Source organism: Oryctolagus cuniculus, chromosome 4 (genome assembly GCF_051225735.1).
Source record: "Oryctolagus cuniculus isolate XC-2025 breed Fujian yellow rabbit chromosome 4, ASM5122573v1, whole genome shotgun sequence".
Classification (NCBI taxonomy): domain Eukaryota; kingdom Metazoa; phylum Chordata; class Mammalia; order Lagomorpha; family Leporidae; genus Oryctolagus; species Oryctolagus cuniculus.
The window spans coordinates 157,154,087-157,179,502 of NC_142870.1; the positions used below are offsets into that span (position 1 = coordinate 157,154,087).

A 25,416-nucleotide genomic window follows, 5' to 3' on the forward strand; every position below is an offset into this window, starting at 1 on the left:
TCCCTGTTGCTCCTCTTCCAGTCCAGCTCTCTGCTGTGGCCTGGGAGGGCAGTGGAGGATGGCCCAAGTGCTTGGGCCCCGCACGTACATGGGAGACCAGGAGGAAACACCTGGCTCCTGGTTTCAGATCAGCACAGTGTGCCGGCCCTAGCGGCCATTTGGGGGAATGAACCAATGAAGGAAAACCTCTCTCTGTTTCTCTCTCTCTGTCTAACTCTGCCTGTCAAATAAAAAAAATTTTAAAAATGTCCTTTTATTGCTTGAGTCTAGTGTCATCCAACATTATAAAACTTCCAAACATGGTGGGTGACAGACGGGGGCCCCCAATAGAAATACTCGGGGTGACATTTGGCTTCTTGTGTTTTTTGAACCTGTAGTTGAAATACAGAGATCTCTAAGGCATATAAACTCCTTAGAGTCTACCTCATCTATGTAATCTTATAAACTTCTATCTAAACCCATAAACTTTTATTCTTTTTTTTCCTGTGTGATGTTTTTTATCTATGAAACACGATATATAAGTCCTTTGTTGCAGATTTATGGAGTGATCATTGATAATGAATGAATGAATATACAGTCCTGTATTCCAGGTTGTTTTCTTTACCTATGGGAGATATATGGTATAAAAGAATATCAAATTTCAAAACAATACAGAAGATTTATACTAAAATGGAAAAATCTCTTTTGTGGAAAAGTCAACATTAATGACAGAATCCGAGTTTTGTGTATCACATCAAAGGTTATGAAAGAAAATTATTTAAAAATATCAGGAATAGGATCTCCTTTAGGCAGGTGTTTTGTGTACATAAGAATCACCAAGAGTTGGAAACAGAAAAATTCTTTGGCATTAAAAGTCTTGATTTAAGTTTATCTCCAGAGCTCATTTATTGTTTATCTTCCAGCAGCTGCTTTATATCTGTGCTATCATTTAACATTTGGGACACATGATAATAATATTTTCTTCATAATTGAGAAGATGAAATAAAATGTTCATTTGTCATAGGAGATGTGGCACTGAATATATCTTGGTTCCCTTCATTTCATTTAACCAATATAGCAGAGGATGCATTATAACTTCATTCTAATAGAAGGTGTAGGTTCACTGGACAAAGAGAAAATTTAATAACTTTATTTGTGATTTAAATATCAACCTCTGTTGTAGGAGGAACATCTGTCTCATTGCCAGTTGAGTTTCCCCAAAGACTAGTATGCTTTATTCAATACGGAATACTATGCAGTAAATTTCATCATTGGAAAGGTCCTTAATATCACCTATTCCAACCCATCCATTTTACTAATTGGGAAAATGAGAGGCAACACAAAGTCACATACTATTTGCCAATCAAACCATTCATAGTGCTGCTTGGAGTGCACATAGTGTTAGGAATGCGGCACTATGAATGACTACACTGGTGCAACAAGTATACATTGGAACAATTCCAGGAAAACCAGGATGACTAATCAACTTGCCTAAAGAATGACGGCTTGCCAATGGTCCCAAGACTATTATCCATATCCTTTTTCAAACTACATCTTCTCTTTTAATACATTGTCCTTGGATTATATGAAGGATCACAAATTATTTTAGAAAAATATCAGCACTGTTCAGACTAGCCTTTAGCTTTCTTCTCTGGCCTTATTCTGCTTGCCTTCTTCCTTTACTCGTGAGAGCACTCCTAGTAACAGGACTTCCATGAGAAATCCAGTTCAGGCTCTGCTTCCAGAGGACCTAATCTAAGAATTTGGTGTGGATAATTAAGGACAGGGCAGAACTTTTAAGAAATCGAAAAGATGGGAGAAACGGCCCCATTCTGTCTGCCTGATGCCCCAAACTGCAATGATGAATGTTGGTGGCCATGATTGTACTGGTTTACCTAAAAACTAACCAAGTCTCAAGATTGTAAAAATATCCTAAAAGGGCAGGGTGCAAATCTCAAGTGTAAGTTATCAGGGGAAAGTGAGGTAGTTTATGTGGGTTGATTTTTCTCTCCCAAAGAGATATACTGAAGTCCTATATCTAGAAGCTGGGATTGCGAACTTAGAAACAGGGTCTTTGCAGATGTAAAGAACTAAGTTAAAATGAAACTCCAGAGGAGTAGGATGGGTCCTGAACCCAATATGAGCGGCACCCTTATCAGAAGAGAAGAGAGGCTTGCAGGGGGAAGATGATGTGAAGACGGAGAGGAAAAACCCTGGTGTGAAGACCAAAGCCAAGATTGGAGCAAGTGTCTACAACTCACAGAATGCTAAGGCCTGCCAGCAGCTATGGAAAGCTAAGAGAAAGGCATGGAACAGATTTTTCCTCAGAGCCACTAAGAAAGAACTGATCTTGCCAGATTTTTCAGAAAGAGACAGAGGGGCCGGTGCTGTGGTGCAGTAAGCTAAGCCTCCACCCGTAGTGCCAGCATCCCATTGGGCACACTTTCATTTCCCAGTTGCTGCTCTTCTGATCCAGCTCTCTGCCTATGGCCTGGGAAAGCAGGAAAAGATGGCCCAAGTGCTTGGGCACCTGTACCCACGTAGGAGACCTGGAAGAACCTCCTGGCTCCTGGCTCCTGGCCAGCTCCAGCCATTGCAGCCATTTGGGGAGTGAACCAGTGGATGGAGGACCTTTCTGTCTGTCTCACCTTCTCCGTTTGTAACTCACCTTTTAAATAAATGATCTTTTAGAAAAAGAATTATTTAAAAAAAAAAGAACTGAGGCAGAGTAAATTTATATTGCTTTAAGCCACCAAGTTTATGACCCTTTGTTTAAGCAGCCCTAGTTCAAATAGTATACAACAGAGATAAACTGTGCTTTTCTTCATAAATCAGAACCATATTTGCACCAAGTATCCCTGGAGACTGTGTTCCTTGCTTCTCCATAGCCTACCTAGAAGGAATCCAGAGAAAGGAAGAAAGTGGCCAAAATAAACTTAAATGTCCCCTATTCTGTATAGCATTTGTTTCTACTGCATTCTGCATCTTTGGCTAAACAAATCACAAATTTTCAAAGGACATGTTATGTACGTTTATGTCATAAAACAACCCACCAGAACTGTTCTGGGACTCTTGAAAATAATTCTGATTAATGAACAAAGCATGATAAACTGATAATCAGTTTTTGAAAGAGAACTATTTAACAAGAGGTTAATTCAGTAATGTTCTAATTGTTCCTTCGGCAGCAGACCTTAGATGACATTTGGTTTTAGCTTCATCATAATTCCCAGGCTATGTTTAGAAAGATCATGAACAGTTTCCTAGGCCCTGTCCAGAAATTATTCACAACGTCTGGATCACACTCTTTGAAAAATGTGAAGTTGTGTGTTATTCAAAAACTACCTCTGGCATGGGCCCCTGGCTTGGAATACTCAAAAAACTATGAACAGCCCTGATTCTAAGAAAAACAATGTGAAAGAAACATTTGTTGTTAGATAATCAGTAATTTTGAAATTACGTGTGCTAATAACAATGCAATTGAGTCAGTTTATTGACCAGGCAGATGAAAATGATAGCTCTTTAGTGTGCAATGGACAATCTTATATTTTAAATGTTGTTCCTCAATGTGAGGAGTAATGGGGATTATTTCAAAAGTTAATATCTTTACTTGGATGGTATTCAAACTGTTAAGTTAGTGGGGTCTACGTATTTGGGGAAGAATATCAGTGGCCCTTTAATCAGCAAATGAATGTTCACAAACATTATTCCTGAATTTTTCTTCATATTTTATTTACTTAAAGCATAAACGAAAAAAGGACTTGTTTTGTATGAAATAAGCTTGTGATTCTTCCTCAAATCCAAGTTGTGCTGTTAGCAGAAGTAGAGCCCTCCTATAGAAAATCCCAAATAAAATGAGAGAATCCCTTTCTTGATGCCTCAAATAAATATTTCCTGAGTGTTGACTCCAGGAAATCCCATACATATTTCAGTCATTAATTTGTCACAGGTCAGTTCCTCACGAAGGAAACTTGTATGGAAGTTGATGCTTGCAAAACATTTCTTCTTATGGAAATTGTCTCTCTAAAATGAAGTAAAAGGCATGCCAAGATGAATCCGGCACTAATGAATTGGGAGAGAGGTAGAGCGATACCTGGCTGGCAAAAGAGCATGTGATGGTTAAGAACCAACAATTCACGCTGAGGCTTTTAGCGCCAAATGATTACAGAGACGTGGCAGGAAGCAGGGGCTTGGAGTCTATCAGCACAGACTGTAGAAAAATGTAAAACAGCTTTGTCCAAAGGGGAAGACACAGTTGAAGTGCAGCTAATAATTGCTTTGTGGGAATGTAGTCCTGGAACAATCAGGTGTCTTAATTGAAATAAGAAATTCTCAAAAAACATATTTCTTAAAATGTTTGAGCTACTTCAAATTTTTTCAACACTGTGAAAACAGACTATTATATTGCCACCTGTTGTCTACACTGCAATTTTATCTAAGCAAAAGCTAACCACAAGGCTTCAGTTTTAAGCAAAGTGATTGCCTTCCTCATACTTAATTGAAATACACAAAATTGTCACTTTAAAGATGAGAACGTTTGTCTAACAAATGAGCAAGGAGGGACAAATGAATAGGCATAGTTCGAATTAAATAAGAACAAAATATTTTAGTTTTTTCCTCCAAACAACATACTTCTCTAACATTCATGACACACATCTGTGAATCACTAAAATCTTACTTGGCACTTGGAGCGATTGTGATGTGCAGGTTCACTACACTTCTTAGAATACGAAGATATTAAAAACAAAAAACACTAAAATGCATAATTTGTTCTAACATTCCTCTTTTCAGAAGCCTACCACTTAAACCATGAAGGAAAAATGCTTCCCAAATTAGACACAACGCCTATAGATTATCTGTGAAAGAGAAGAAAATAAGCAATGGTCTTTATTTTGTGAACTCAGTGGAGAAAAACAACATAAACCTATGTTTCCTGAAACTATTGGCAACATTACATTTACTTGGACAATTCTGCTGTTTTTTTTTTTTTTTTTTTTTTTTTTTGAAGAAAGGAGATAATGGCTAAGGATGCTTCTAGAGCATCTGAGAGAATCAGAGCGCTTTCATTACATAAAAACACCACTAGTGTCTTTTATTGAAATGTCAAAGTTCTTAAAGAATTCCTGCTGAAAAATGAAGATTAATTTGTTCACAGCCGCAAGTTTAGCTTAGTACAGGTCCAAAGATGAGATAAAATATGCTGTATTTTACATTTCTGAGTCAATATAATTGACAGCAGCTTACTTCCTACTGGGGGAATTATTGACAGGGGTGGGGGTTTACTACTTTGACTTAAAACAGAAGAATGGCAGGAAGCTGAATTGCCTTGATCATTATTAATTTTTTTTATTTTAACACTTTACTGACATGTCAGTATCTGTAATTAAAATTAATATAATAATACCATCATCATTCAACTATCATAATTAAAACACACAAAAAAATCACTTCTCTTTTGGTCAAGTTTATTTGGAGACAAGTAGAATCTCTGCTGAAAGGTTACTTGGCAGCATTTGATAAGATGTAAGGAGAATGTTCCTTTATTGAACCATAGACTGATAAGAGAGCGGTAATATTCATCCTGAGCATTTTGGCTTCTGGTGCTCACATCAAGCTCCTTATATGCAGATGAGTATGGCACATGGAAGTTCTACAGCAAGGTGGCGTCATTGTGGTTGATGAAGCAGAATGGGTGATGAGTGACTATAGTCAAGTCAATTTCTTTGATTCTCAGGTTTGTAGTTTGTTTTTTTATAAAATCAAGATATCCATCTCTATTGTACCTCTCTCCAATATTTATGGTAATGTTCTTTCAAATATGAAGCAGCATTGTTATCTGGTTAAACTTTATCAAGCCTTTTGCCAAAAAGACAAAGATATTGGACAAAGACATATCTTCTAGGCCATGAAAATGTAAGGAGAGAAAAATCACATGAATATACCCTCCTGTTTTTTGCAGAGTTCCAAATAAGTAGAATAAGCTACAGTCTCTTTTTATATAAAATAGTAATCCAGTTCTGTGTGCTAATAAGTAATTTGGATTTTAAAAAAAGGCTTCAGCTTTTAGTTGTTAAATGAATGTGTGTTAAACTACCTTTTTAGGGACTGAAACTGAAGTCCAAATTGGCTTATGTCAGGGCATTTGCATTGTTATTACTCAATTAATTTAGTAGGATTGGTCTGCAGCTCTATTGTTAGCAATAATTATACTAAAATAGCCAAATATCCAGTTTTTGTGAGAGTTAAACATTTCATCACACATTGGCTGATATTAAATTTTCTTCAAACTGACAACTCTTTGGAGTCAGTTTAAAATTAATTGTTATATTCTAGTAAATGAAGTATTACTAGCAGAATTGACTGCTACAAATGAGTACGGAAATGCTAGCTGAAACTAACCTGTGATTTCAGCTGATAAAAGAAATGGAAAAAACATGACTAGTAAATTTCCCAAGAAAAACCATGCCCTTAGTGTATAACTAAAGGAGTATTTACTCCATGAAGTTTCTTCCTAGGAGAAAACCAAGTACCTAATGTAGCTACAGATGACTGTAAGAACAAGTTGCACTATAAGAGGATTTTATTAAACCTTATAGGAAAATGCTTATACTTTGTAGCTTTTACTAAATTCAGCTCTTTTAATGCACATGTCTATAATGTAATCAATGTTATCCCTATTTTTTTCAAGAAGAGAATTATCAAAATGTCAAATGAGTTGACCCAGTTTCCTCAGGGATTATTCATGGTGAAGACAGCGACTGTGCTCACTGTTCCGCGATGCTCAATCTTTTGCCCAGATCTCTTGGCCATAGGCTTTCCCCCACTATTTGACACTTTTACCATTTTCCAATAATCTCTTTTAAAACCAGATGTCATTATTTGAATTCTTTTCAACTAGCTGATAAAAGTTAAAATTTCCAGCATCTCAAACATTTGCTTCCTTTTCCATTACTAATAACATGAACTCAAAGTCACAACAGAAGCAATAGACACGAAACAGTTCATCAAGGATCTTTATCTAATAGTAGACCTGTTGTCTGTAGCACTAGTGTCCCTTACTGAAACTATTTCCACAATAAAGTGTTTTATTTTGATAAGTGTCCAATAAACCACACTTTGCTATTTTTAATTTCATAAACCCTCCCCAGGGATTGAAAATACCATAACTTAATTTCAAAATGAATGTGTGTATGACAAGGCTACACCTGAGACTTCAACTATTGCTTATAGGGCAAATGCTTTCTGGGCCTATGGTAGCTTTTTATTAGCTTTTGGCCAATTGATGTTATTTCTATTTTATCATGTCCTGCACACTCCCTTGATTTAAAGAAAATTTTATACAGGGTCAAATTGTTTACTCAGGGGCCAGTGCTGTAGTGCCGTGGTAAAGCCGCCACCTGCAACGCTGGTACCCGATATGGGCACTGGTTTGAGTCCCAGCTTCTCCACTTCTGATACAGCTATGTGCTATGGCCCTAGAAGGCAGTGGAGGATGGCCCAAGTGGTTGGGCACCTGCACCCATGTGGGAGACCCAGAGGAGGCTCCTGGCTTCCAATCGACCCAGCTCTGGCAGTTGCGGCTATTTGCAGAGTAAACCAGCAGATGGAGGACCTCTCTCTCTGGCTCTGCCTCTCTCTAACTCTTTCAAATAAAAAGAAAAATAAATCTTTTAAAAAGTTCTTTACTCAAATTTCTTAGCTTGTATGAAATTATACAATTGCAGCAATCACCTCAAACCACTGGCATACTAAGCTTGCTAGAGAGCATAGTATTCTGATATATCTACCTGTCCACCCTTCAAATGCCCTTGAATGGTAAAGATTCCCAAGTAAGAAATTAGACTTTCTCTCTTTAAAGCAAATCCACCCTAATCATTGAAAATAAAATGATTTATCATGCCTTTGTAAAAACAAGATGACAATTTATTAAATACATGAAGTGTATATATCTTAAATAAGAGGTTTCGGGGAAAAAAAAAACAAAAGGACAGGTATTAACGACAGGCCAATATATTTTAATTCTGTACACACACACACACACACACACAAACACTAACCTTAGAATTTGTCACTGTAGGTTTATTTTATGTTTCTTTGCTCACAAACCCTTTTAGCCCTTCTCTTTGGAGACTGCTTTTAGAACAGAGTTGATAGTTAAGAAAAGCACATGATCCCATTCTCTATAATCTTAGTAAACTTGATCAAAGTCTCACTCAATCAGATAATACATATTAATGATAGGATTTGACTTTAGATGGGTTTTGGCAGCTTCTAGAGCGAACTCAGCCATCTAGGAAGGAAAAATTTCCATCACTGAGAAGCAGGGAAACTCTTATATTGAAGAAATCTCTGAGTGCATTCACAACTGAACATTTATGACTCAACAAGACTTAACTTTTTTTTTTTTTTTTTTGACAGGCAGAGTGGACAGTGAGAGAGAGAGACAGAGAAAGGTCTTCCCATTTGCCGTTGGTTCACCCTCCAATGGCCGCCGCGGCCGGCGCACCGCGCTGATCCGATGGCAGGAGGCAGGTACTTCTCCTGGTCTCCCATGGGGTGCAGGGCCCAAGGACTTGGGCCATCCTCCACTGCATTCCCTGGCCACAGCAGAGAGCTGGCCTAGAAGAGGGGCAACTGGGACAGAATCTGGCGCCCCGACCGGGACTAGAACCCAGTGTGCCGGCGCCGCAAGGCGGAAGATTAGCCTATTGAGCCGCGGCGCCGGCCCCAACAAGACTTCTTTACACTCTGTCATCCTTCATGGTTTTCATAGACCTTGGACTTCTAATCAAGTAGCGCGTGTAGAGGTTTCCCAGCATAGAAGCTCTCTTCCATCACTGCATCATTTTGGCTAGTAATGATTCCATTCCCAGAAGTAACAACTTTGAAAAGCCACATGAAGATGATATACCAATATATCCATCTTTCACTGGAGGCCCTGATACAGCTCTCAGAACTAGCAATTAGGAAGGGAGGCTTGTCATAAAAATGACTGATTTCACTTTGTGATAGCAGCTTCTCTAGTTATGGAAGCATATCGTACAAAGACCAGAGAAGATGCCTTAGAAATACATGTCCACATTCAACAAAAACTCATATGATCATTAGGGGGAAAATCACTGTCAGGAATCAGTGCAAATAGTTTTTCTTTTTAACAATGACAACAATGCCTGAGCAACATCCTTGCCTAAGAAGAAATTAACTCAACGTAGCTAAAACTTAGGCAAACTCCATGCAGAATCAGTGATGGCAATTCTTTCTGCTGGTGACAGAAAACACAGCAAAAGGCATAAGGATGAGGTATTTCAATAGCTGTTGGTCCAGTCCACACTTATACTGACAGCTTTCTATTCATCTTATTGGGATGGTTTCTTTCAGAATATATCACGTTCTATTCAGGGAAAAGCGAGGCAGCATATCCTCCATGACTTCGACATAGGCCAGTAATAATAAGTGAATTAGCAATGGTGCTGATACTAACTGGTGAAATCTACATTCTTAGTGAGTAGATGAATGTGTGGTGTACACTCAGGATGGACAGGAGTACAGAACGTTTTTCTGGACACATGCTGGTATTTGAATAGCTGTTTTGTTCACTAAAATAAAACTATTGTATTCCTAACAGGATGAGAGAAGTGGATCAGTGATGAAATATTAAACCATCTCAGTCTTTAATCACCTTCATCCACTTTTAAATTAAGGGCAAGGGAATCATTGGCTATTTAAATCTACCCTGTCTGTCTGACACAAAGTATGTAAGGACTGACTGCTTCCAGGCTCATTGCTTTTCCCACCACCTCATGTTGGTTTCTTATATACAAATAGTTGCTGATATTATCTCGTCCATGCCTACGCACAGAAGCAGAGTTTCATAACACTAACTCAGATTTAGAGGCCGAGGTTTCCAGATCATGTAGTCATCCTGCTTTGTGAATTGGTTTCTTTCTTCAGAGAAGTTGACACAACACATGGGGACACAGGCAAAAACGTTCATTTAAAATTTAATAGTGACCAAGTGAAATTTAATCCACAAATCTACTATGTATTGATTCTCTGCCTTAGTACCTCACAGGGGTACATCTATAATATACTTTGATCCCATTTTTATAATGCCATTGTCTTTGAATCCTTAATCTTCCATTTTATCATTTCCTATTCCTTTAATTTCCAAATGAACAGACACTTTCTTTGATAAATAATTCCATAGCAACAAGATATGTAGCACCTTTCAAAAAATGAAATTATGTCTCTGATGATAATGGCAGTGAATTACTGCAACAGATGAGGAGAAATCCAATAGCACCTAGAGATAGCAGTCCTTTCTGATGAGGCAACGGGGATATAAATTGCCCAAAGCCAACTGTGTTTGTTTATGTGAATAAAACAACTAGTCTTCAAAAGCTAGGGCCAGTGAAAGGGGAAATTTTTCATGGGTAATCACCTGTTTTCTCAGAAGAGAAATACAGTATCTCCCCAGTGACTGCTTCCCATTTGTCTGGATGATGTGGATAAGGTGCAACAATGCTTTTTTCCAGAGACATTCGGCTATTGCAATGCATTTATATTTCTTCCAAATAAAATCAGAGAGGCATTCTCTATCACCTTTCTCGCCATGGATGTGATGTGTGGGAATGGATGTCTAACCAGAAAGTCAGACCACCTTTGGGCATTTTCACAGCACTGCTGCTGACCAATCTGAACTGTCAATCTTTATTCATGAAAAAAGTTTCCTAAGGGAAAGGTTAGAGCTTTATGGCAGTCTGAACTATAATAGATGTTGATCTGGTGTTGACAAATATGTGCAGCGAGAGGGAAACAATTCACAGAGAATCTAAGTTCTGTGGTTAGGCTTCATCCTTTATTAGGTAGTGAGTAAAAGACAACTGATGCTTACAGCTCCAATTGAAGAGACCATTTAAACAAAAGTGGTTCCATAGCGAAGTGAGGCAGAAGGGATCCAGATATTTCTGAGTTTTCTCATATGGCTGATGGAGAAAATATGGCTGATTTGTTTGTTCCCAGCAAATCATTAAAGTTATTAATGCCTGGTGACCCAGGACTCTGTGTGTTCACAGGCCCTGGCTTCTAGCAGACTGGCTCATTCACTTTGGTGGAAATGGGGAAGAACAACAAAAGCACATTGCAGGAAGATTGCATCAATTAACAAAAGTTCTCCAATAGAAAGAAGTTCCTTAGCTATAAAGGTTGTTGGATGGGGATTTGGGATGACTACAATAACAGATCAAAGTAGTTGGCAGAACAGAAAAAAAGGAAACTAAAGTTCAAAATGCTTAGAAGCTGATCACATGGTAAAGCCACCAATTTATGTGAAATTGTCCAACTGGTTGAAATAGCAGGGTCCATAGGTGTAAAAGGGTAACGTTTGCTAAAACCAGAGAGTAGAGATGTTGATAAATACAAACTTATGGGATACCTTCAAAAACAAATTAACCACAATGTTATCCAATACGTTTAACCAGACAGGCATGGTTTGCAATTCTTTTTTACCAGACGATCGATGGAATACATTTTCTTTTCTTCTTTCTTCCTTTCTTTCTTTCCCTCCTTACTCCTTTCCTTTCCTCCCTCCCTCCTTTCCTTCCTTCCTTCGCCCATTTTGTTTGGTTGTTCGTTTAACAAAAGATAAATAAAGTCAACTGCCTTAAATATATATTTATGTGACAAATTTCTACAGTTAGATGGTGGAGATATACTCCAAAGACGATGTTCAATGTTGAGCACCAAGCACGCTATGGTTGTTTCATAAATATAAAATGAGAAATGCTAAACACCTATCTCTCAAATGGTTTCGTCTTGATTCTTCATATCTCTCTAAAGGCTACTACCATTTAGATAAGAGTATTTTCAGGAAGGCCACCTCTAGCCTTCCCTATATTTTTAAATAATCTTTACAAAACCTTTTCAAAAATAATTTTTTCTCTAAATCTAAATCATGTAGGGTTGATTTGTACATGGTTTGTCCTTGCTCTATGTTTGAGTGTCAATGTTCTTATTAATGCAACAGACTGGCTGCATCAAACCCCACAGTATTGACAAGTATGTCTTAGCTTTCTATGGGAAAAAGCAAATAGCCTTTATCACAAATTAAAGGCACAGCTATTTTATGCCATTTGTTACCAACTTAATGATAACATGTAACACTGGATGGTTATAGAATTATTTCATATAGATTTCTTTTATAAGTTATTCTCTTAATCTTTCTAACATATATACAATATACATATATTTATATATACCCCTGATAAATCTTGTTTTAAAGGTAAAACATCAACTCCATTCAGCCTAATTGTAACCAGAAAAGGCTGTCAATATTTCACAACTCCACTGGGGAAGTGATGGTCAAGTGGACCTTACCAGTATTTTTTTTAACACTACATCATTGGTGTGCAATGAACTCAGCTTCATTTTTTCTCTTGTTGTTACTAACATTTAAATATATATTAATTGTTTATATCATGTCAGTAGGAAATCTAAAATACAACAATAAACCCATAACAATAGCTAATGCTTAATTCTACCATCACTTAAAGCAGTAACTTTTCCTAAGAGACAACCCTACTGGTATGATATAAAGGGCATATTACAGAGACACAATCTTCTCTGTATTTATTGGATATGTACTAACATGAAAGATCTTTACTTTGAATTGTCATTCAAGGTTATGATTGTTTCTTAACCTTGAAACAGAAGAGATGTACTGATTTCTTTCCAAATGCCCATGATACATTGGTTTATCTGTTTTCAGATATAGGTTTTATTACAAGCACTTCTCTGTTTCCAGCAATACTTCTTCAGGGTGGGAAATCAGTATTTGTAATAAATAACCTTTATTAATGGCTTCCCTACCTCTAAGAGTAACCCTGTTCATTCTTCAAGCTTAACAGGGGAGGAGAACGCCGGCCAGGGAGGCCTCCAGGATAGCATCTTGTGTTTATATTTTGACTGCTTACTGGTATGAAATACTTGTTCGTTTTACCTTTTGCAATATTTTGAAATCTAATGGCATAGATTGAGACACAGCACTATTGTTGAACAAGACATCTACTGTATCTACTTTTGTTGGGATAAATACCCAATAATTGCTGTCATAGCAAGAGGACCAGCACGGGTACTACTATTCACAGTGTTGCTTTTGTTTTTGTTTCTTTTTTTTTTTTCTTTTTTCACATTGTTTTAATCTACAGAGTAAATTATTATATATACATTGGAACCAGTTAATGCCCTTAGACAATGTATAGTTGTTTCAGAGAGCAGGAAAGACAATGCAGGGGGAAACAGGTGCCCAAAAGCACAGTCACAAGGCTTCAGAAGTTCTAGATAATACTACAAGTCAATGCTGGAGATCACTTCTAAAACAATCAAGATTCAAGAGGAATGCTTTAATTTGGAGAAAATACCACTCCCTCCCTCCTGCCCCTTTACTCCCCACCCCCTTTTATTATCTTTTCAATTCACTATCAAAAGTCCTGGCTCTTCAGATATACTTTAAACTATAAATAAACACTGCATAGTTCTCTTTGTTTTTTGTTTTGTTTTGTGAAAAATTATTGCAGTACAATTATTCCCGTTTGGAATTTAGTAGGGAGCAAACAGCACGGGAGTGTGGGCGGTCCGAATGGGCCCGGGAGCTGGCCTCAGGAGTGCGGGCGGAAGAGCGGAAGTCTGGAAGAGGGTGGCTGCTGGAGCCGCGCGCAGGCTGAAGGGGGAATTCACGGCCACGGCGGCGGCGGCGGCGGCAGCTGCCAGCGGGTTTGGTAGAATCCGTGGAGCCAATGGCTTTGAAGGTTCTTTTGAAAATACTAATTTTACCTGCAAGGGGAGAGACACAAGGAATAGAAGAACAAAGTTTGGGTGTCTGTGCTTAAACCTCAACGTGGTTGGTAGCTTTAGAAATACAGCAGTAAAAACTAGAAAGATACATTCACACTTGTGAACTGACAATTGAAAAAAATGGAGGGTGTAGAATATTTGCCGGCTGAAACACATGAGAGGTACCTGAAAATGACCCACCAGAAAAATACTCAGCGATGTTATTTTATTTTGTTTTTGTTGGAAGTTATAATTCCAGAGGAAAGCATCCATCTTGAGAAAAAAATAGGAAATTTTTATGCCACTCTTTACCTCACATTAATTGTCAAGGAGGAGACTTTTTTTAAAATTAAAATAATTTTTTTCTTTTTATTTGAGAGGCACAGAGACAGAAGAGGTTGGGGGAGATACAGACAAAGAGTTTACGGGTATACTCATAAATGCCTGCTAAGACCCAGCTGGGGCTATAGCTGGGAGCTGTGAACTTGATCCACATCTCCATAAGTAGCAAGAATCCAACCACGTGAGCCATGACTGAAGTCTTCCAGGGTACAAATTAGCAGAAAATGGGGTTTGGGAGTCAGAGCTAAAGGTTGAATACAGGCATTCTGTTATGGGATGCAGAACAATAGCCCACCCAAAGGCCTTCCATAAAAAACAGAAATTGAAAGAATTTGTCACCATTCACCCAGGCTTATAAATGATGCTTAAGGATGTGTTACACACAGAAACACAGAAAGATACTCATAATTATGAAAAAATGTGAAAGCGGAAAATCTACTACTAAAAGTACAAAGGAAATCCAAAGAAATCACTAAGAGGTCTAAGTCATTACTTATCAATAGTGACCTTGAATGTAAATGGCATAAATTCTCTAGTTAAATAATATAGATTGGCTGAATAGATTAAAAAACAAAACCCATCTATTTACTGCCTACAAGAAACCAACAAATATACATGAAGACTGAAACTGAAAGGTTAGGAGAAGATATTCCATGCTAATGGAAAGAAAAAACAAGCAGGTGTATCCACCCTAATATGGAACAAAATAGATGTTAACTCAAAACTATTAAAAGCGACAAAGAAAGGCATTATGTAATGATTAAGAGATCAATTCGACAGGAAGATGTGACTGTAATAAATGTATATGGACCCAATGATAGGGCATCTGGCTGTTAAACAAATGTTAAGGGATCTAAAGGGAGACAGAGGTTCCAATACAATATAATGGAGACTTCAGCACCCCAATTTCATCAATGCACAAATCAACTACATAGAAAATCAACTAAGAGGCCAGCGCAGTGGCTCACTAGGCTAATCCTCCACCTGCAGCGCCGGTACCCTGGTTCTAGTCCCAGTAGGGGCACCGGATTCTGTCCCGGTTGCTCCTCTTCCAGTCCAGCTCTCTGCTGTGGCCCAGGAGGGCAGTGGATGATGGCCTAAGTCCTTGGGCCCTGCACCCGTGTGGGAGACCAGGAGGAAGCACCTGGCTCCTGGCTTCAGATCGGTGCAGTTGGGGGTGAACCAATGGAAGGAAGACCTTTCTCTCTCTCTCTCTCATTGTCTAACTCTGCCTGTCAAAAAAAGAAAATCAGCTAAGAAATAAGAGTTTATCTACACTATGGGCCAAATGGAATTAACTGATATCTATAGAACATTACGTCCCACAGTTGAACAATGCGCATTATTTTCATCAGTTACTCATATGAAGAGAAATTCACCAACTGTGTGACCAATTATCTCTGAAAAACAAGGATAGTTAAGCTGGGGGAAGGGGGTGTTAGATACTACAAATAATGCAATTTTGACTGCCTTTCTTTTTGTTTAGGAAACATTCATTTGATGGTCAAAATGTACCTGTACCTGTTGGGGTCAGTGCATAGTATGCTAAGCCCCCGCCTTCTGTGCCAGCATCCCATATGGGTACTGGTTCAAGTATTGGCTGCTCCATTTCCCATCCAGCTCCCTTATAATGCACCTGGGAAAGCAGCAAAAGATGGCCCAAGTCATTGGGTCCCTAGATCCATGTGGGAGACCCCGAAGAAGCTCCTGGCTCCTGGCTTCAGATCGGCCCAGTTCCGGACATTGCAGCCATTTGGGGAATGAACCAGCAGATGGAAGACCTCTCTCTCTTTCTCTCTCTCTGTCTCTCAAATAAATAAATAAATCTTTAAAAAAAAAAAGCTATACATATGCAGGCCTGAATAGCACTACAGTTTATCACAGAAATATCAGGTGTGCACAGAATTCACAGCCTCCAGTGCAGCTAAAATTGCTCCAGTAGGAGAGTAAAGTGGATGCACAAAAATGGTCCATACTGGGGCTGGCGCTGTGGCTCACTTGGTTAATTCTCCACCTTGCGGCGCCAGCATCCCATATGGGCGCCGAGTTCTAGTCCTGGCTGCTCCTCTTCCAGTCCAGCTCTCTGCTGTGGCCCAGGAGGGCAGTGGAGGACAGCCCAAGTCCTTGGGCCCTTGCACCCCATGGGAGACCAGGAAGAAGCACCTGGCTCCTGGCTTTGGATCAGCCCAGCACGCTGGCCGTGGCAGCCATTTGGGGGGTGAACCAACGGAAGGAAGACCTTTCTCTCTGTCTCTCTCTCTCACTATCTATAACTCTACCTGTCAAATAAAAAAAAAGGGGGGGGGCATACTGCCATACTACATTAATTGAGTTAAACCAGACTGGGATCTCATAATAGATTTAGTTTTTCATTAACCACACATTCATGTGTCAGCAGCACACAATAGCACCAATATTAACAAGATCTATTTGAAGAAAACATTTCAAAATCACAACTCTGCAGACACTGTAGGGTCAGTTCTTAATTTTTTGTTGTGCTTTTGGTCTCTGATGAAAGTGACAGTCATGTCAACCTTTAATGAGTTCAGCCATATTAGCCCGCAATGTCAGGAGGTCTCACAGACTTCCTCTAAAGCCCTATCCAAAAATGCAGGAAGGAACATTATACCAGCATGCTTACTAAATCTAAGGTGCTTATTAAGAGGCATGGGGACAGAGTATTTTCCAGGATCTTACTTCTCAGGCCTTATTTAATGTCTCTGAGTGAATAACTAAATAAAATTAAGCTATATTCCTAAGATTGTGTTATTCAAAACCTGAAATTGTTGAATGTAACAACCACACCAATGCTTTGTCTCTTAAATATATTACAAAGGAATTGTAAGAACTTGTTTGTCACTGACTCTCTTTCCTACAAGTATCTACGAACATCTACACTAGATGTCACAGGGTTCCTTATCTGACTTCCAAAAGTCTGGCATTTCTCTTTTCCCTGGGCACTGTGATAAACCTGACCCCAACTCATAAAGACAAGAACCTGGGCTGTGGCTGAAGCCACTGATGCCATCTAGTAGAGGCCCAACTTTTAGAAAACACAGGTGGAGCAGACTGAGGTTCACTAAGGACAGTGTAGTCTCGTAGGGAACGCCCATCGACACTCACCCCCAGCGGATGCGCTGCTTTCTGCAGTTTGTTGTAAGGGCTGTATTTAGGTTTCGGGGGCTTCCCAGCAGCTCTGTCTTTGTGCCTTCGACTGCTGATGTGCTATTAAAAGCAATTAAAAATGACAGCTTTGAAAAAAGTCATGCAAAAAAACACTTTCACAAACATTATTGTAACCTAGGGCAAGGATATTCAGTATTTCATGGAAGTTTCAGAAAGAGAACAATAAAAGAGCATGCACTTTGTCCTCAGATTCTGGTTCCCTGAGGATATATATTTTTATTCTATCTATTTTAGTGTATTTTTAACAAACAGAGAGATCTTTTTCCCCCCAGTTTTTTCCCCTTATCACTGCACACATCTCCTTTTTTAGAAAAGCATTTATGAAAGAAAGGAATGTCTAAAGGAATTTTATGTGCAAATAAACAAAGATGCCCAGGCAGGCATGAATTTATTTCCATACTAATATTTATCTTCACATTTGTACAGTCAAATGCCAGCCCTTTAAATTCTAAAGATAAATAACTAAAGCTGCATAAAATCAGCAAAATATTGTAACATATACAAATAAAACAAAACACAATATGAGGGCTGTGCCTTTAGCTGGAAATGTAGAACTGATCTCTTAGGAAGGCTATTCAGAGCAAAAATGAAAGCAACATGATTAGTCATCCCTTCAGCAGGTGGCTGCAGGATTCAGAAATACAGTATAATACCACATAAAAGTACACAAAATAAAAGCAAAGCACAGTACAAAATTAGCTTTAGCACATATATATCTAAATAAGTAAAAATGGAACATTGCACGTTGACCTTTACAGAAAATCAACACTTTCAGGTGGAAAATCTGATAGAGAAAAAGATCTGATGTCCCTTCCCCTCCCATTTTTCATATACACGAATAGCACAAACTCACTGCTAACCACTTCTACAAGTATTCCCTCAGCAACTTAAGTACGTGCAGGTATATAAGGACAGCGAACAAGAGGTAAGTGGGTAGATGCATGCGTGGGTGCATGGATGGAGGCAGAAATGAGAGAAAACAGAAAGGAAACAGGCACAACCAGTTCACGTGAGTGTGCCCTATCTTTTTTCCTTAGACTGTCCTCTGCCCACCTGTTTTAGTTGTGTTTCTGAGTTGACGTGCACATCACAGATTTCACAGTGAAACGTTTTGTTTTGGAGGCCCGTGTTTCCCTTATTAACAGGTCCTTTGCCTTTGACGCCTGCCCTAGGAAAGGCTTTGATAGTCCCGCTTCCGTTCCGGGCTTCTAGCATGGTTTTGTGCTTAGTACCTGCAAGGAATATTTAGAAAGAAAGAAAGAAAAAGAGAAAAAGAAAAAAAATCTTGGCTATCACATACCTTCAAGAACAATAATACGACTTGATGCCTCATTGTAGTGTAGTTCTTGCAGAGGTTATGGCTGAAATACGGTTATGCCGTGGTAGACTGTTCCACTGTTCCCATCACCTTCCATAACATTATTAAAGTATCTAATTTGGCTAATGTTCCACATAACCAGCAAGCACCATCAATACGGTAACTAGACTTGAAAGTCCTACAGCTAAATTACAGGGGAGTGACTTGCCTTCATTTCCTCCTGATGCTAATAAGACATAAATGATAGCTGATGAGGAAGATTGACTGAGCTGCTAAAGGTACAGTTGGAGGTGATGTGTACAAATGTAATCAGTTTAAGCATGGTATGTTTATAGAAGTGGTTCTAATTAAATACCCACTTCCTAAACGGAATACAAACATGATTCCATGGTTGTGCATTTTAGGTTCAAAGAGAAAGAGTAAGAATATAAATATATATTTTTATATGGCCGGCGCCGCGGCTCACTAGGCTAATCCTCCGCCTAGCGGCGCTGGCACACCGGGTTCTAGTCCTGGTTGGGGCGCCGGATTCTGTCCCGGTTGCCCCTCTTCCAGGCCAGCTCTCTGCTGTGGCCAGGGAGTGCAGTGGAGGATGGCCCAGGTGCTTGGGCCCTGTACCCCATGGGAGACCAGGAAAAGCACCTGGCTCCTGGCTCCTGCCATCGGATCAGCGTGGTGCGCCGGCCGCAGCGCGCCGGCCGCGGCGGTCATTGGAGGGTGAACCAACGGCAAAAAAAGGAAGACCTTTCTCTCTGTGTCTCTCTCTCACTGTCCACTCTGCCTGTCAAAAAAAAAATTAAAAAAGAATATAAATATATATTTTTATTTGTACTGACTATTTATTTATATAGAGAACAGATTTCATGTGCTTCATATATTCAATTTGAAGCCCATGGTGATACTTCCCACCCTACCATTCCTCCTTCCTTTGTCTTTCCTCCTTCCATTTTATTTTTCCCTTTTAATTTTGTGCTAACATACTTTCCATTTACTTTATAGTCACAATCTTAATCCTCTACTTAATAAAGAATTCATCAAGTAGAAAGTAGAAATAGCACTGTTCCACCAGAGTATAGACAGGAGCTATAAACATAATCAAATCTCCTGATGTCAAGTTCACTCTTTTTTTTAACTTTTATTTAATAAATATAAATTTCCAAAGTACAATTCTTGACTTATAGTGGCTTTTCCCCCCATAACCTCCCTCTCACTGCAACCAACCCATCTCCCACTCCCTCTCCCATTCCATTCACATCAAGATTCATTTTCAATTATCTTTATATACAGAAGATCAACTTAGTATATACTATTTATAGATTTCAACAGTTTGTACCCACACAGAAACACAAAGTATAAAGTACTGTTTGAGTACTAGTTATCCCGTTAATTCACATAGCACAACACATTAAGGACAGAGATCCTACATGGGGAGTAAGTGCACAGTGACTCCTGTTGCTGATTTAAACAATTTCACTCTTATACATTACAGTTTTTGTACTCTATAAATTAGCTACCACAAATTTAAAAAAAAATGGTATTTAATATATTAATGAAAGAAAGCCATGTTAGGATATTAGAGCCCACCATGTAATTTCAAATGTAACAAAGGACCAATAAAATGAGAGGTCAGCTCATAGTCAAAGTAGATATACTACAAATTAATATCTATTTTTAATAAACCAATAACATTTGTGGGCTGCCCCACCTATTTTATGTAACATTACTTATCAATTGTTAACAATATTTGTATTTGCTGGATCACTATTGTTATATAAAGCTCATGATGTCCCATATTCTCCCCAAATGTTGCTCAAAATTTCCTTTCTTTTAGAGTTCATAAGTACATTTATCTTTCTGACAGTGATTTGGTATGAAATTTTCTTTTATAATCATTTGTATCATTTCTGCCAGTTATTTTGCAAATCCTTTTTAGTAGTTTCTGCTTCCTAATTGCATTTATTAGATTGTTCGTCAGTTCTGCAGGCATAAGAACAGAACAATTGCGTATCAAGAAGGATGTCATGTAGGGGACACTCTGGTGAATACTGAGCACATCTGTTAAATAGGAGAAAATACATAACACAAAGCACGTGCACAGCCATAGGTTTCTCTCGTTCAAAGTGGTCAGAGAACTACTGAGTCCAATATTATAAAATCGTAGGTTCTTACAACATAGAATGTCCACTTTTAACATCCATATTATTATGCAAGGCTATTAAAATGTTCCTGTCGCAGCAGGTTAAAGAGAAGGAAGGCAGAGTCTTGGAGGGAGATGGGAGGGACTGAAACATGAAGCTCCAGAACTGTTGCCAGTGGTGTTTGTGAGATCCCTCACTGAGCTCTGCTCGTGCCCATCCTCCCTGTATTGCAGGAGTCACAGATGCTTGCCCCTTCATCTGAAGGTTCACAGTGAGACACGGGGAAAAACAGTCCCAGGGAATAAGAACCATCCCAACAGATGATTTTATCAAACAATTTCTTTACCCCATAGCCCCTTCAGCCAAATTGAGAAGCATTTTGTGAGGCTAGTTTGGCTTATGAATACTTGGGAAAGCAACAGAAGATAAATTATCATCCTGACTTCCCTGAATGGCTCCTGATTCACTTTGGTTTCATATCTTTTATAATTAGAGGAGTTCAGACTCCATAGGTTTGGAATACAGATAGGGTAGAACACTGAGTTAACCCACTGCACAATATCTATGTAATGTATCTTGCCTGGGAAAAGAAAAAGGCCAGACATGGATGGCTTGCCTCAACATCGAGTGTCAGGTGAATTAGGGAGATGCGAGGGAATCTGGAAGATGGGGCTCCAGTAGCTGGTTTAGCAGTAGCAGGAAAAGATACCAGAAGTAACATGCTCCTTGGCATATGCTTGGTAAGCTAAGTCACACCTATGTGGTGTTCCTTAAAGAACAGTAGACATGGGACATAAGGGGACACTGGAGAAAACCCATCCTCTCCCAAAATCATTGAGTTATTGAAATTATGATTGCAGTGTAATCTCTCCATGGAAGCCAGATAATGTAAAAAATTAAATATATTCACCCATTCATGCCTTATGCATAGACACATGCACACACACATACATGCTTAAAACATGGCAAGAACTAGAGGAGAACTAATGGCTTTGATTCTGGGGCTGCTCTTCATCAGACGGCATGAGACTTCTGTATAATACAACCTCAAGCATTTAGTAACTGATTGTCAATCATAATTAGTATTTAGATAGTTTTACAAGATTTTGGAATTTGAATAGCTTTGTAAGGGCTGCTGTATTTCCTCCAAATACAGATAAAATTAGAACCTTAAACCATTTTCATTTATGAGAGTTAAAACATGAATTCACTAATATACACTTACCGATATTTAGAGCTCATATTGATTGATCTTCAAACATTAGACATACTGTATTAAAATTCTGAACTGCTCACAGCTGCCATATGAATGAAGTACTGTGATTACTCCCACTTCAGAGATAACAAAGTGAGATTTAAAAAGGTTAAGTTATTTGCCTGTGGTCACGAAGCAGGAACCACTTGAAGTAGTTGGCAGGTAGAATGTGGATTCCTCTTTGTAAAAAAAGATTATTTTATTTGTTTCAAAGGCAGAGCTACAGAGAGAAAGAGAGAGAGAGAGAGAGACAGAGACAGAGAGAGAGGTCTTCCATCCACTGGTTCACTCCCTAGATGGCTGCAACTCCTGGGGCTGGGCTGGGCCCCCTGCATGTGGGTGCAGGGGTTCAAGGAACTGGGCCATCTTCTGCTACACTCCTAAGTGCTTTAGCAAGGAGCTGGATTGGAAGTGGAGCAGTCAGGACTTGAACCTGTGCCCAAATAGGATGCCAGCGCTGCAGCCAGCTTTACCTGCTACACCACAATGCTGGCCCTGGAACTTGGATCTCTAAGTCCCTAGAAATCCACTAAGGATTTCTGAAGCATCTGGATTCAGTTGCACATAGCCACTTTACCTTTTTATTTTTATAGTTTTTTCTAAAGTTAGATTTTCACTAGAGTCTTTCAAATTCCCCCATCTGCCTTTTTTTTCTCCTAATGCTCTTCTCTGCTTAGCAGAGGTCAATGAATCATGATGCTTAAAAAGGCCTTTTAATGGCCAATGATGTCACCTCTGTTTCAGCACTGTGTAAACAGCTTGCAAAGCTCATGCCTTCCTCTGTGACTGCTCAGCAGGGCACTCACAAGTCAGAATCTGCACTTGACTCCCTCCTCCTCTGAGGAAAGAGTCTACGTGAAGCTAAGTGGACTATTTTCCTCTCGACATTTCTGAAAAGTTGACTCTGACAATGGCCTTCATTTGAAGCGTCAAGATTTCTGAAAGGGGAAATATACTCCAAACACAGTTTAAATTTGGCAGATTTATAAGGTTCTAAGAAACCCTGGGTGTATCGGATTTTACTTGTTTTGTCTGTTTTTAAATACTTTTTCAAAGCAAGGTACGTATTCCTCTCATATTTCTAAAAATCAAAGTAATATGGGAGGAAGGGCTAGTTCTCTCTTTCACTCCCCATCCTCTTGACAACTTCCCTTTTTTTAGCTGACTCTCAAGTCAAGTACTGGAGTAAAGGAAAGGTAGAAGAGCAAGAAAACTGGGAAGACTTTAAAAAAATAATTAAATAAGTCATTCATTAAGACTAAATTTTTAGGTCATTAGGAAAATTGAAGAAACTAATAAAAACAACAAAATCATAATTCTGCCAGAAACAAGTATATAAAAATAATAATGGTCATTACTACTTCCTTACTTATTTTCTATTTGTATGTATACATTTAGATTTTTAATTTTTTAAATATATTTATTTATTGAGAGAGAAAGAGAAAAGGGAGAGAGAGAGAGGAGAGAGACATCTCCCATCCATTGATTCATTCCCCAAACACCCGAAACAGCTGAGGCTGGGCCAGCTAAAGCTGGGAGCTGGGAACTAAATGTGCATCTCCTACATGGAGGTCAGGACTCCAAGTCCCTGAGCCATCACCTGCTGCCTCCGTGGGTCTGTACTGGCGGGAAGATGGATCCAGGAGAAGGGCCTGGACTCCAACCCAAACACGCCGAGGTGGGACGCAGGAGTCCCAAGTGGTGTCTTAACCAGCAGACCAAGCATCCACTCAATATGTCCACTGTTAAAAGTTTGAATAACTTAGCTAAAGTGACTTTGCCTAAAATACCTGAGGAATTATAAACACTGTTAGAAATGTGCATTGTTTTAAATGATAACATAGACTTTCAACATGAATATATTTAATTACTTATCTAATATTAGAAATTCACATCATTTCTTTTCTTTCCTATATAATCAGCTTGAAATGTTCATGCTACTCATTATATGTATCACATATTTGATTGTTTCCTTTGGATGGATTTTCACAAGTAATATCATATGGACAAAGAATATGAGTATTTTTAAGCCTCTTGATTCAAAGTGATAAATAACTTTATAAACTTCCAAAGGAAATTACAGAGGAATGAATTTTATAAGGAAATTTTATCTGGGAAGGATCTGCAGAATGTGCCCTTACCTAAAATAAATTTCAATACCCTCAAATTTAATTTTCCAGAGTGTCCATGAAATAATACTAGGGTACTTCAAAAATTTAGGGGGAAAATGGGATTAAAATATAATGCATAGTTTCCAGGAACTCCTGGAAAAAAAACCTCATACTGTTTGACTACATTATTAACAAACTCTTACAACTGCCAGTAGTAATTTAGTTACATTCTCATTGACAAGGTCAGTAATTCAGCTTACAGATAAAATGGGGAAAAGTAGTCAATCTTAATAAAAATAGCCAAGTGGAAAGGTGATTTTATGTGCTCATTTATGTTATTCAGTATAATCTTGTTATATTCTAACTTGTTTGTCTCAAAGTTCTCTCCACTCTGTGTACTTGAAATGTGTAATTAGCATCGAAGCCCTCCATGTGTTCTTTTTCAAATCTTTAAATGTCAAGTTAACCTTGTTTTACCCTAACTTCCTTTATAGTATGTTGTTTTCCATGCTAGTTCGGTTTGTTTTTTGCCTCATAGAACAACATTTTGACCTATTTTATCAACATATCAGCACACTTAATGGCATCCATGGTATCAGGTTCCCAAGTAATTCCCCAAGTGAGCAAAAATTGAGTTATTCCTGTAAGTTCTCTGATTGAAACTAATTCGCAGACATGCCAGTAATGTATCTAAAGTGCAATTTGCAGAGGAACTGAAAAGGGAAAGGAGAGATCTAAAACACAGAGGAAAGGAGAATTTCATTTTTAACATTAGAAAAGGCCCCTGAGGGAAAGCTATGAAACAGTGATGGGGTGAGAGACAACCCACAAGATACACCCAGAAAGCCAAAGGAATCCCAGAGAACTCTGCAGGCTGAGGGACCCAACCCAAGGGTTGGCTTGAAAGAGATACACGTGGGGGGGCGGAGCCAAGATGGCGGAATAGTGAGGGCGCGCACCGATAGTCCGGGAAAATTTAGTTTAATAAAAGGGGAGTTATGGTAGCCGCAGAAAATAGAACCAAACAAAAATTGCAGGGGAAACCCTTCTGAATGGAGCAGGCGTGAATCGGAGGACCTACTGGGAGAACAAGGTCGCCCACCGCGCGGAAGTCAAGTCGCGGGACCCAGCCGCAGAAGCCCCAGGGTCTGCGCGACAGTGCTCCAAGGAGAGTGCATGCCACACAGACAACAGCGGGGAGACTTGAGACGCTCAGGGCTCCGAGTCCACACATCGGCGCTGGAAGGGGAGGTGAGCTCA

At 38.9% G+C, this 25,416-nt stretch overlaps 1 protein-coding gene across 7 annotated transcripts in view; it reads right to left on the reverse strand.

Annotated features, from left to right (window-relative positions):
• Positions 1-10,812: 10,812 nt before the first annotated feature.
• Positions 10,813-25,416, reverse strand: part of ZNF385D (zinc finger protein 385D) — a 1,082,242-nt gene continuing 1,067,638 nt past the window's right edge. For all 7 annotated transcript variants that reach the window (XM_051858856.3, XM_008266055.5, XM_008266056.5 and 4 more), the window contains 3 exons: positions 18,388-18,566; positions 17,272-17,373; positions 10,813-13,806 (listed from right to left, as the gene is read on the reverse strand). In XM_051858856.3, the coding sequence (XP_051714816.2) occupies positions 13,573-13,806; positions 17,272-17,373; positions 18,388-18,566 (515 nt within the window). In that variant the 3' untranslated portion in view covers positions 10,813-13,572. The remainder of the gene's footprint in view (positions 13,807-17,271; positions 17,374-18,387; positions 18,567-25,416) is intronic.